We start from the raw sequence: 13229 nt of genomic DNA on the forward strand, positions 1-13229 counted from the left end.
GCATTCAACCCCTGGTGTTAGGAGTGCGTTAATGGCACTGCAATCTCACCCCACCCCTCATCATTTCCTGGAGTTCCTCCAATTTTATTTAACAGCACAGGGAAATAGTAAGCTACCGGTATTGGATTTATTGATTTATAAAATGCTGCACTTTATTATCATTTTTCTCAGTGTAGCTTGAGTCTTATTTGGGTTTGTTGTTTAGTATAGTAACTACAGCTAAGAAAACAAAGCCCCACCGGAAACTGTTTATGGGGAACTCGGTGGTTCTTTTTGCAGGCAGCAGGGCTCCAGTCAGTCGTTAGCAGTCGTTTGCGGCGCAATATTTTGAAGGTGAAATGCCGAGTTGGCCAAATACGCTGTTTCCAAAGAAGCTGTGCATGCGGGCTAATTATGGCCAGAATCAAATCGACACCTAAGTTTCCTTCCTGCCTGCTTTTTTCCCTCCGCCTTAACCTTCAAGCCCCCATTGCTCCTTTCCAGCTGCACCTGCCCTTGCCAGGTGTGAGCCAGCCGCAGGTGGCCACGATTTATGGGGCGTAGGGGGGGGGTGGACTGGGGCCTAATAAAGCCTGCCGCCGTGAGAAGCTCTCCCTCGGCCGATGTTCTCCAGTTGCGGCGCTTGTTTCCATGGGGTCCACGGAGCCGCTCACGTTTTCTGAAATCGCAGGCGGGGAAACAACATCAGAACGAACCAGGAAGCATAGCTGCCAAGTTTTCCCTTTTCTCGCGAGGAAGCCTATTCAGCATAAGGGAATTTCCCTTTAAAAAGGGAGAACTTGGCAGCTATGCCAGGAAGCGCCCGCTCCACGCAACAGAAAATCACATCCCGCGCTTTTTTTTTTAAGGAAAAAAAAAGAGTCTATGGTCCAGCCGCCGCGTAGGGACGCATAAGCGCGCGCAACCCAACCTTAAGGATCACGTGACAGCACAGGGAGTGCGGTGGGTGGGTAGGCGAGTTGCGAGCACGTGATCTGAAAGGGGGAATCTTGGCTTTTCCCGAACGTCGGTGCGCGTGCGCGTTTCCTCAGAGGTCGTCAAGATGGCGGCGAGGGCACCGGGTGAGTGAGGAGAGGGGACGAGTCGGTGGTGAAGGGGCTGCAGCGGGGAGGGGAGGGGCGGGAAGCTCTCCGGTTAAAGAGAATGGTTGAGGGAGCCCCCCAGCGCTTGTGGGGCAATACATGGGGCGTGTGCGAGAGGTTATGATTGCCTGGTGGGGACGGAGAGGACACTTGCTACTCTTGGCGTGCCAAGCGGTTGTGGGTTTTTCCATAGTGTAATCCTTTAAGGGCTTACTCAGAAGTAAGCCACGTCGCGTTCAGCGCAGGCAATAGGGTTGCATATTAACAGTTTCCGTAGAGAAGGGTGTTACTCTTGTGGGACCTTTATTCACGTGCTGCTCTGAGGTCCGCCTTATCGCCCCCCCCCCCGCTATCCACATAACCAGCAAAAGGTTAGTAGGCAAATCTTCTCAAGCTTGATTTAGTTGTTTATAGCCACGCTTCATGCTGTGCACCAGTAGCAATTCGTAATTGTCCCACGCGGACTTTCATTCTAAGTCATCGAAGGGTATGCGGGAAGCAAAGAGTAGATGAATGAAAAGTTTCATTTTGGCCACCCTTGTCTCTTAAAACGTGGCAAACGGTCCTCTAGGACAGCAGCAAGTAGCAAATCTGTCACTCTCCTTTAGCTTGTGAATTGCAACACAATGCATCCTTCTGAATGTGTCTCCTCCCCAGCTTGCAGTCCGTGTTAGAAAGCTAGGAGCTAAATAGCACCTTAAATCTAGGTTATGGGTGCTGCAATGAAGTGCTTAGGCACACTTTTTTATAACATCCCCAAACTGCGGCCCTCCAGATGTTTTGGCCTACAACTCCCATGATCCCTAGCTAACAGGACCAGTGGTCAGGGAAGATGGGAATTGTAGTCCAAAACATCTGGAGGGCCAAAGTTTGGGGATGCCCACCCCCCTAATATTCTTAAGAGCATCTCTTCTCCAGTCTTCAGAGAGTAGATGGTAGTGGGGAGGCAGAAAACGGTTATCCTTTCCTTCCACTCTGCAGTTTTAATCTGAAATCTTAGGCGCAGTACTGCACCCAGAGCTCAGACTAATGAAATTCCCTGTCGCAAAATGCACCTAGAACAGTGGGAGTTTTGAACACTGCTTGCAGTGCACATACAGTAGTACAATGTCAATTATGAATCTAGCCATATACTGTCAACTATCAAAGGGGTAGTAATTCTTGAAGAATACTTTGGCCACCTCATGAGGAGAGAAGAATCCTTGGAAAAGACCCTGATGTTGGGTAAGATTGAGGGCACTAGGAGAAGGGGACGTCAGAGGACAAGATGGTTGGACAGTGTTCTCGAAGCTACGAACATGTGTCTGACCAAACTGCGGGAGGCAGTGCAAGACAGGAGTGCCTGGCGTGCTATGGTCCATGGGGTCACGAAGAGTCGGACACGACTAAACGACTAAACAACAACAACAAATTCTTGAAGGCACTAAACATGTTAAAATGCTTATTGTTTTGAGGAAAGCTATGAAGTGACACTGCTTGCAGTTGAGGCCAGGTTTTACTTCATGATTTGTTTATTGTTGCATAGCTGCTAATGCACAATAAAGTGGAACCTCGGTTTACGAACACCTCCATTTACAAATTTTCAGTTTACAAACGCCGCGGACCCATCTGGAACGGATTAATCCACTTTCCATTACTTTCAATGGGAAAGTTCGCTTCAGTTTATGAACGCTTCAGTTTAAGTACTCCGCAGACCGTTTGGAACAGATTAATCCACTTTCCATTACTTTCAATGGGAAAGTTTGCTTCAGTTTATGAATGCTTCAGTTTAGGAACAGACTTCTGGAACCAATTGTGTTCATAAACCGATGTACCACTGTAGATGGTGGGTGCAGGTGGTGGGGCTGATGACTAAGCAAACATTCATCTCATCTGCTGTTGCATAGCTGTTTCATGGATATTTTGAGTAGCATTGTGTTTTTACATCCTGTTGACAACTGCACAGCATCCAAACTGTTGTTCCTGCTTTCTGTTTGTTACAAATGTTGCATGTTTATAAAAGCAAACTAAAATACTGTAGATTCTTTGTGTCTGAATAAATGCCTCTACCAGTTATGCTCTTGAACTAACGGAGGCTATTAATACTTCCAGCTGCAGCCAGCGGTCGTCTCCTTGATGGTATTCGCAAATGGTATTACAATGCAGCTGGGTTCAACAAAATTGGTAGGTGTTGGAAGTGCATGTACTCTGTAACTGAAGCCCTTTACTGTTGAAGTTGTTTGATTTGGAACCTGACTAAGAAGGGTCTGCTTGTTGTGGGGGGAGAATTATCTTGCATTTTGTCCACTTTCTGCTAGTATCTTTGGATTCTTCTTCTTGGTGTTGTGATTGTGTGTGAATTTTTATTATCCACATGGGGTTTTTTGCAGAAAAGAAATGGGACAGTTTTAAATAAACTTGGGTAAACCAGTGGCCTTTGAGAATACAGAAGTTGGCTGTCCCTGTTTTTGGTCACGAACAATAGTCAAATATATATCAAAAACTAATACAGGTGTGGGTGGTTTAGGTTTGTCAGTTGACCAATCAGGCATATGTCAAAATGACCTTAACAGATTAGACAACTGGGCCAAAGCAAACAAGATGAATTTTAATAAGGAGAAATGTAAAGTACTACACTTTGGGGGGGGGATGAAAGGCACAAATACAGGATGGGAGACACCTGGCTTGAGAGCAGTACATGTGAAAAGGACCTAGGAGTCTTGGTAGACCACAGACTTGACATGAGTCAGCAGTGTGATGCAGCAGCTAAAAAAGCCAATGCAATTCTGGGCTGCATCAATAGGAGTATAGCATCTAGATCAAGGGAAGTAATAGTACCACTGTATTCTGCTCTGGTCAGACCTCACCTGGAGTACTGTGTCCAGTTCTGGGCACCACAGTTCAAGAAGGATACTGACAAGCTGGAACGTGTCCAGAAGAGGGCAACCAAAATGGTCAAAGGCCTGGAAACGGTGCCTTATGAGGAACGGCTTAGGGAGCTGGGTATGTTTAGCCTGGAGAAGAGAAGGTTAAGGGGTGATATGATAGCCATGTTCAAATATATAAAAGGATGTCATATAGAGGAGGGAGAAAGGTTGTTTTCTGCTGCTCCAGAGAAGCGGACACGGAGCAATGGATTCAAACTTCAAGAAAGAACATTCCACCTAAACATTAGAAAGAACTTCCTGACAGTAAGAGCTGTTCGGCGGTGGAATTTGCTACCAAGGAGTGTGGTGGAGTCTCCTTCTTTGGAGGTCTTTAAGCAGAGGCTTGACAGGCATATGTCAAGAATGCTTTGATGGTTTTTCCTGCTTGGCAGGGGGTTGAACTGGATGGCCCTTGTGGTCTCTTCCAACTCTATGATGTCATATGACCATGATAAAAAATGCCAAATATTCCAGTTTATGTGGGTGGAACTTTAGCTTCTTATTTCCTTATGGCAAAATTTGTTAGCTATTACAGGAACAAGGCTGCTTGCTTCCAAGCCCTACAATAGCCTGGGCTAAACCTAACTTGGTAGCAAAGTTTGTCCTGCTTGCTACCTACTGTAATTGTCAGTATCCCTGAAGAAGAAGAGGAACACAAGTAAACCGTAGCAAAAGTCATTGCTTAGTACTACCCAAGACTTCAACAACTTTGGTTATCCCCTCCCTGTGAACTGACTGCCTTCTCTTTAAACTGTATTTCAAAATAATAATAATAATTATTATTTATTATTATTATTATTAATTTATTATAGCCTGCCCATCTGGCTGGGTTTCCCCAGCTACTACTTTGGGCAACTTACAACACAATAACAACAACAATTTATTATTTATACCCAATACAGGGTTGCCTAAAAATCTATGAAAGTTAATTTCATTGGGTTTCAGTATCAGCTACCTAATTTGTAACTAGCATGAGTAATAAAATTATTGATGACTGGCAGAGCAAGTCTAACCTTGATCTGCACTGCTGGCAGGTGTTAGGATGTGGGGGGGGGGCGACTGCTGAAAGTGCAGCAAGGGTTCAGAATGGGTTCAGAATGGTCTGGAGTATGTCGAGCTATCATTTCTTGGTTAGTGGCCTGACCCGGGTGTATATTTACTGCTTTGGAGTCTGCAGCTTTATCAGTGGGATGTTCTGTGAGTTATGGACATTCATATAAAATACCTGTTTTCAGGCACTTAGAGCTAATAAGCTGCTAAAAATTAATTTCTAGAGCTAGTGAAAAGAAATGCCATTGGTCTTGGTACTCCTACCCCCAAAAAGTGTGGTTTTTTTAATAAAAATAATAATCTCTACTGCTGTTCAGCTGTCATTTGTGTTAACATGAGAAACATCTTTCTGCTACAGGACTTATGCGAGATGATACAATGTATGAAAATGAAGATGTGAAAGAAGCGATAAAGAGGCTTCCTGAAGATGTACGTAATGAGAGATTATTTCGCATCAAGAGAGCGTTGGACTTGTCCATGAGGCATCAAATACTTCCGAAAGAACAGTGGGTAAAATATGAAGAGGTATGGTTGCATACCCATATAATAAGAGTCAACCCAGTTTTCTAGGGAAGGTTGGTTGTAAGCCAACATAAATATTATGTTCAACATAAATATTGTGTTCTCCCATTAATAGGAGTTTTCTGGAAATCTTTGTATCAAATCTTCCAGTGCCCTAAAGACTCAATTAGGATGTAGCTTATCATATTCAATTAAGTATAGTTGGATTTTAATTAACACTTCTGTTTATAAGTAGATGTGTGTGAGAGAGAGAATTCTACATGCACACTTCCTGAGAATAAATACATGAAACGAGTTAATTATAATTTGAAACTGCCCAATTTTGCTGGTATAGCCATTCATTGTAACCAACTATGAAATGATGCATTTTTTAGAAATGGAAAACTTTCCACAGAAAAAGTGTAGTAGTTGGAAAATTTCCATTCCACATCATTGTTCCCTTGTCAAACAACGTAAGATACAGTCATACCTCGGTTTAAGTACGCTTCGGTTTGAGTACTTTCAGTTTAAGTACTCCGCGGACCCGTCTGGTGTAGATTTATCCACTTTCCATTACTTTCAATGGGAAAGTTTGTGGGAATGTTCAGGAATGTGGATGAGGAGATATTGTTTAATATATCCTATCCCCGCTTGCGCTAGCAAGCACCAAACTTTAGCAGAGTAAAAACATTCCCCTTTTGCAAAATACACAGCAGAAAAACGTTTGCGCAGGCTTGATTTAAGCCACTAAAATAAAGTGTATTTTCCTGGTATTTCCCCTTTTTCCCTCTTAAAAGAAAAGACACAACACAATGCTCTTAAAAGTATAAAAGATGTTTACTTACAAGCATCTCGAGGTACAGCACACTCAAGAGGTAGACTTGCTTAGTTAAAAGGTAATATATACATTGTGAAGTTCACTTATAAGAAGTGAGACTCCATCTCATCTCTCTCTCTAGGCTGGAGGCCTTGAGGGAGAGACTCACTAAGATGTGAAGGAAGAGGAAACTAGGCTTAGTCATATCCTCCTCCTCAGTCCTCCAAGTGGACTATCTAGGGATTGTTGTGACTTGGCTGCACTTAACCCTTTGCATCCCACAAAGTTCACTTCAGGTTAAGTACGCTTCAGGTTAAGAACAGACTTCCGGAACCAATTATGTACTTAAACCGAGGTACCACTGTACTGGATTTATCTAAACTAAGTCATGATTTAGTCCCATTGAAATCAAATAAGTTACTTACCATGACTTAAGTCCCATTGATTTCCCGTTGTATTAAACTACTGAATGGTGTCTGTTCATAATGATGATTATTACTTTGAAGAATTGAGTTGAGTATTGGTTAACTCTTGTGATGCTAATCTAAGGCTGTAGAACTGCTTCTGGGTGGATGGAATATTCATGGCTCAATTCAGAACTTTGAGGGGAATAGAAATTGCAGAAAACCTACTCTGATTCTTCAGCAAAAACATGGCTGGGAGGAGGAGATAAGGGAACACATACTACTTTTCACTCACAGCAGGTAAAGGTAAAGGGACCCCTGACCATTAGGTCCAGTCGTGACCGACTGGGGTTGCGCGCTCATCTCGCATTATTGGCCGAGGGAGCCGGCGTATAGCTTCCAGGTCATGTGGCCAGCATGACAAAGCCGCTTCTGGCAAACCAGAGCAGCACATGGAAACGCCGTTTACCTTCCCGCTGTAGCGGTTCCTATTTATCTACTTGCATTTTGACGTGCTTTCGAACTGCTAGGTTGGCAGGAGCTGGGACCGAGCAACAGGAGCTCACCCCGTCACAGGGATTCGAACCGCTGACCTTCTGATCAGCAAGCCCTAGCTCAGTGGTTTAACCACAGCGCCACCTGGGTCCCTTCACTCACAGCACATGAGTGGAAATGGGCTCTGTGAGCAGTTTGCCAAAAGACCCAACAGATCTCGATCACAGCCAGAAACTTGCATGTGATCATGATAACTGAATGCATCTTCGAACATAATGTGGTTGGGACAACTTATCTATAGAAATCAGGTCTTACCTGCTGATCACGTCTTGCTTTGGGAGGATATATTTGTCTCATCATTAATCTGCTGTTTGTCAGGTTTAGTGCAGTAAAACCCAATTTTATGAAACTTAATAGTGCATAAACCTTCAGTTCCTTTATACATGACTTGTAGTATTATCCACCTTGAGTCTTGTGGGGGGGTTATAATTCTATCTCCATATTATTATTATTTTTAAATGGTTCTCTGTTCTGTCATTGTCATAGTTTAGCATGATCAGTGTTGTGTAGAGAAGGTCAAGCTTTGTCATAATCGGCCCCATGAAAATCTGTAAAACAAAGTAAGATAGTTGTAATATAGATCAGAGTTGTTAGAGGACAAAATCTTCTCACACTAGGCACTGGGATCACCAGGGGTAAATGGCAATGCTTGCCTCAGACAGTTTTTCATCCCATACTGGTGATGCCACCCATTATTTATATAAGAAAAAGTTTTTTTAAAAAAACGGCATATCAGGGCAAAGTTGCAGTGTAACCAAAATCTTTAATGTCACATAGCCTAGCCACCAACAGCTTGACCTGCAGCTTGGGCATGCTTTTACAGAGGAGAAGACAGTGAAATGGAGACCATTGCTGGCTAACAACTGGTACAATACTGAGTGAAAGATGTCTAGAGGTGTATCGGTGTTATTTGCAAATCTAGCTGCAGCAAACACAAATCCAGTAGCAACTTAAAGACTAACAAGTATTATGGCATAATCTTTCGTGAACTAGTCTTCTAGTCAATGGAAATTTGTGTTATGATAAACTTGTTAGTCAGTAGCACCCTCGATGCTCTTGATTTTTGGTGGTGAAAAATTTCTCAACAGGCGCTTGACTTATTGTAAACATGTTTAAACGCAAGACACAAAAGTTAGACTGATTCTGTGTGGCAGTTTCAGTAACTGATAAGATGTTTAGTAGGGCAGATGCATGCACTAATCACACAAATTTAGGGAAATGACTCTACAAGTAATAATTGTAGTAGGAAAGGCCAGTTGGTGAATTATGGATTGTTGTTGTTTAGTCGTTTAGTCGTGTCCGACTCTTCGTGACCCCATGGACCATAGCACGCCAGGCACTCCTGTCTTCCACTGCCTCCCGCAGTTTGGTCAAACTCATGTTCGTAGCTTCGAGAACACTGTCCAACCATCTTGTCCTCTGACGTCCCCTTCTCCTAGTGCCCTCAATCTTTCCCAACATCAGGGTCTTTTCCAAGGATTCTTCTCTTCTCATGAGGTGGCCAAAGTATTGGAGCCTCAGCTTCACGATCTGTCCTTCCAGGGAGCACTCAGGGCTGATTTCCTTAAGAATGGATAGGTTTGATCTTCTTGCAGTCCATGGGACTCTCAAGAGTCTCCTCCAGCACCATAATTCAAAAGCATCAATTCTTCGGCGATCAGCCTTCTTTATGGTCCAGCTCTCACTTCCATACATCACTACTGGGAATTATGGATTAAGCATTTTAAATTTAGGTCTGCCTGCTCTGTTCCTAAAATGGTGGTGAAGTACCAGATAATCCATGTTACTGTTGATGCTGCTCTTACAAAAAGATGCCGGTATGAAATGTCCAGTATCCTTAACTCTCTCTCTTTTTTAGGACAAACATTATCTTGAGCCATATCTGAAAGAAGTCATCCGTGAAAGACTTGAAAGAGAAGAGTTGGAAAAGAAATAGCTGCTGCTGCTGCAATGCACTTCAGAAGAATGTTTTCTTTTAAGTTTTAAATTATTTTGTTCAGGTAGGGGTCTACTGAGAAAATCTGGGTGTGGAGAAATCTCATGTAAATCTTTCCTCACTTAATATTCATCCACCTAAAATAAACATTACCAAATCTACTTGGAATCCTTTCTCCTAAATTGCAAGGAATTGGTTCAAGTCTTTTCAGCTTCATTGCATGCTAACATGGTGATCTGTGATCTTCATTCCAGCTGTTTGAGTAATTCTTTTTGTCATAATACAGATGTTTCCTGCAGCTGGAAGGGTAGATAAGCAACAACCTTTGCTGTTTGTTTCTGTTCTTCTGATTCATTTCTTAAAAGGGATGCCCATCTGCAGAATGACTATATAGCCATCATCGCCTCTTGTCTCTGGAGGTGGGAATGCAGACACACTTGAGTATTCAGCAGCAGCAGCACTAGATAGGGATTACGTAATCCCTATCGTGTCTACCCAAACAAATGAAATGCTGCATTAATAGATGCTTTTGGAATTTGTGTTTCTTGCCAATCTTTAAATAAAAGCAATTGCCTCATTTAACCTAAATTAGTCACTTGGATTTATTTGCTGAATTACTAAGGCATGCCTAGTATACTTTAGCATGCTGAATTACTAAAGTATACAGTCCTGAGCAGACTTCTGGAGTAAAAGTTCCTTTTGTACTCTACATACGGAGGCACGTATACCACCTGCTACAGATGTAGCCACGGCTGGATTTAGGTTTGATGAGGCCCTAGGCTACTGAAGGTAATGGGGCCCTTCATATGTCCAGCTGTCCTTTGTCAACAACAAATTGTTGCTGTTTTTTGTGTTGAATATATGCTATATGGTAATTTATATGAGCAAACCAGTTATATTTTAAGGAGCAGACTAGCAGGCGGGGCCCATTAGTTACATCATAGGAGTCAACACAAAACACTGCTGTATGTAGGTTTTATTTTATTTGTTTTTTATCTTATATTTTGGAAATGTACATCCAGTGTTTTTTCCTTTATTTTTTTGGGGGGGGGCAAGAGAATGGGGCCCTAAGCTATAGCTTATTTACCTTATACATAAATCTGGCACTGGATGTAGCCCTTGTGTTGTGGCTTCTTTACCCCGGCCTTTGATACTTGATATGTATATAAAACTTTAGTTGTGATTGTAATGTGTTTTAGACTGTTTTAATGCTGTGTTTTATGTTGCTGTAACCTGCCCTAGGACCTTCTGATAATGGGCAGAAAATAAATATTGATTTGTTCGCTTTCATATTATATATCTATATATACACAGTGCTTTTTTCTGGGGGGACGCAGAGGTATACATACCCCTAAACGTTTTGTGAATTTAAGTTTGGCCTCATTGAGGGGCAGTATTTCAATATGAGTAGGAAAATGAGAGTACCCCTAAACATTTTTTTAAGGAAAAAAAAGCACTGTACACACACAGAGAAGAGAGAGAGATGGGCAATAGTTCATAAACTATGTTGTATAATATAACTGCTTTTTCTATAAACTATAGGAAAGCAATTTTATCCTTTGGGGAATCAGATTGTTAGTGTGAAATAAAGAAGTATGAGGTTTGTGATCACTGAGCTCCAGGTGGGCCCTGGGACTCATAGATCTGTCAAAAGAGCAAGTGAAATGAGTCCTCACTTCAGATGCTGAACAGCAAAAGCTGGCAAAGCAGAGGTACAAGCAACTAATGAGGCTCTCTTACTTGCTTCTTGATTATGCACAAATGTGCTCTGTGGTGGAAGCTAGCTGTTGTCGACATCTCCAGTTATAAATTGTGCATCCCATCTGTTGATTACTTCCATGAGTTCTACATGCCTCCGTGTGCTGAATACAAAATTAATCTACCCAGATTCTCTTTTAAAAGGCATACCATTTTCCAAGACTAGAAGTACACATAATCTGGCTATGTTTTGAAACGTACTTAAGAATTCAGAGTAACTCATCAACATAGCAGTTCCAGAGTAACTGTAGCAAAATGTTTCAAGAGTTTTGTTTAGTCGTGTCCAACTCTTCGTGACCCCATGGACCATAGCACGCCAGGCACTCCTGTCTTGCACTGCCTCCCGCAGTTTGGTCAAACTCATGTTCGTAGCTTCGAGAACACTGTCCAACCATCTCGTCCCCTTCTCCTAGTGCCCTCAATCTTTCCCAACATCAGGGTCTTTTCCAGGGAGTCTTCTCTTCTCATGAGGTGGCCAAAGTATTGGAGCCTCAGCTTCACGATCTGTCCTTCCAGTGAGCACTCAGGGCTGATTTCCTGAAGAATGGATAGGTTTGATCTTCTTGCAGTCCATGGGACTCTCAAGAGTCTCCTCCAGCACCATAATTCAAAAGCATCAATTTCAAGAGTTAGAAGAAACTAATTCTGATTCATCTAATGGTCCAATTTCATGCCTTAAAAACAGGAGCACCTGAAGGGGCTGCATTTGCAATTCCAAGGTAAAGTTTGTCCCCTACCAGCAGCAGGCAGTTCAAGGGCTACCCCAATTCCAATTCCTTTCTGTAGTGAACTTCTTTTCTGTCCTCGGCACAGAAATAGAAAACTTCCAAATGAAGAGGACAGAATTCTGTTGAATTACAAAATTGCTGTAAAATGGAAGATTCCCCCCCCCCAGAAAGGCCCCTTAAGGAAAATCTTACGCAGGGGTCAGCAAACTTTTTCAGCAGGGGGCCGGTCCACTGTTCCTCAGACCTTGGAGGAGGGGAGACTATATTTTGAAAAAGAATATGAACGAATTCCTATGCCCCACAAAAAACCCAGAGATGCATTTTAAATAAAAGGACACATTCTACTCATGTAAAAACACCAGGCAGGCCCCACAAATAACCCAGAGATGCATTTTAAATAAAAGGACACATTCTACTCGTGTAAAAACATGCTGATTTCCAGACTGTCAGTGGGCCGGATTTAGAAAGCGATTGGGCCGCATCTGGCCCCCGGGCCTTAGTTTGGGGACCCTGATATACGCCATTGTCTTAATCTGGTGAGGTATAATGGGAGCAATTGAATAAAACTTGCAGAAGATAATTTGTGGATTTATTCAATTCTTCCTTGAAAGACTGGCCGAAACTGAATTCAAAGGTAACGGCACTTTACTTTGGGTGAGGCAAATTCAAACAAAGTATATAGAGGTCTAGACTAGAGCAAAGAATGCTTAGGAAGAAAAAGGGGGTCTCAACCCTTTCAGAATGTAAGAAAAGCTGGCTGGATCAGCTCAACGACTTGAGTACAGCATCTTATTCTCACAATGCCTGACCAGATTCCTACAGGAAGTCTGAAAGCAGGACCTGAGCTCCCTTCCCTCTGCTTTGCCACCAGTTTTCTCTTGGCATGGGTTATTTTAGCACAGGTGTAGCCAGCCTGGTGCCCTCAAGATATTGTTTAAATCAAATTACCATAATCCCCGACTAGTGGCTATACTGACTTGGGCTGATGGGAATCCCAAAAATAACTGGAGGAGAAAAATAGGTTTCAGCCAATAAATTTAAAGGATTAGTTTCTTCCCCACCCCACCCCCTTGCACCAAATAAATGTTTCATAATCCTGCATGCACATGTGTGCACATGTAGTGTTCTCTAAAACTCATTGATGGCATAGTTTTTACACCCTGATCTGCCATTATCACTTGCAGCTTTAGTCCTATCAAATGCTAGTCCTTTCTACCCTAATAAAACTAAAAAAACTTTCCATAGACTGAATGGAAAGAGTTTGCCTTGGTTGTCCGTAATTTGCCTCTCCTTTTTATCTGTTCCCTAGAACCACTGCTCATACATACATACATACATACATACATACATACATACATACATACATAATTGAAATGGTAAAGGTAAAAGGTAAAGGACCCCTGGACAGTTAAGTCCAGTCAAAGGCGACTATGGGGTTGCAGTGCCCATCTCACTTTCAGTCTGAGGGAGCCAGCGTTTGTCCACAGACAGC

The 13229-nt window shown here is 42.6% G+C and overlaps 1 protein-coding gene across 2 annotated transcripts; it reads left to right on the forward strand.

Moving 5' to 3' along the window:
• Window positions 1–1007: 1007 nt before the first annotated feature.
• On the forward strand, window positions 1008–10440 carry LOC118089807 (cytochrome b-c1 complex subunit 7). 2 transcript variants are annotated; one of them, XM_035124753.2, is made up of 4 exons: window positions 1008–1061; window positions 3174–3245; window positions 5397–5563; window positions 9174–10440. In XM_035124753.2, the coding sequence occupies exons 1-4, from the start codon at window positions 1043–1045 to the stop codon at window positions 9249–9251; spliced, it is 336 nt and encodes a 111-aa protein (XP_034980644.1). In that variant the 5' UTR covers window positions 1008–1042; the 3' UTR covers window positions 9252–10440. The 2 variants fall into 2 exon arrangements, with proteins under 2 accessions (XP_034980644.1, XP_034980646.1); XM_035124755.2 differs by lacking the exon at window positions 1008–1061 and adding an exon at window positions 1143–1453.
• The last annotated feature ends 2789 nt before the right edge of the window (window positions 10441–13229 follow it).

Source organism: Zootoca vivipara, chromosome 8 (genome assembly GCF_963506605.1).
Source record: "Zootoca vivipara chromosome 8, rZooViv1.1, whole genome shotgun sequence".
In the NCBI taxonomy this organism is placed as follows: Eukaryota; Metazoa; Chordata; class Lepidosauria; order Squamata; family Lacertidae; genus Zootoca; species Zootoca vivipara.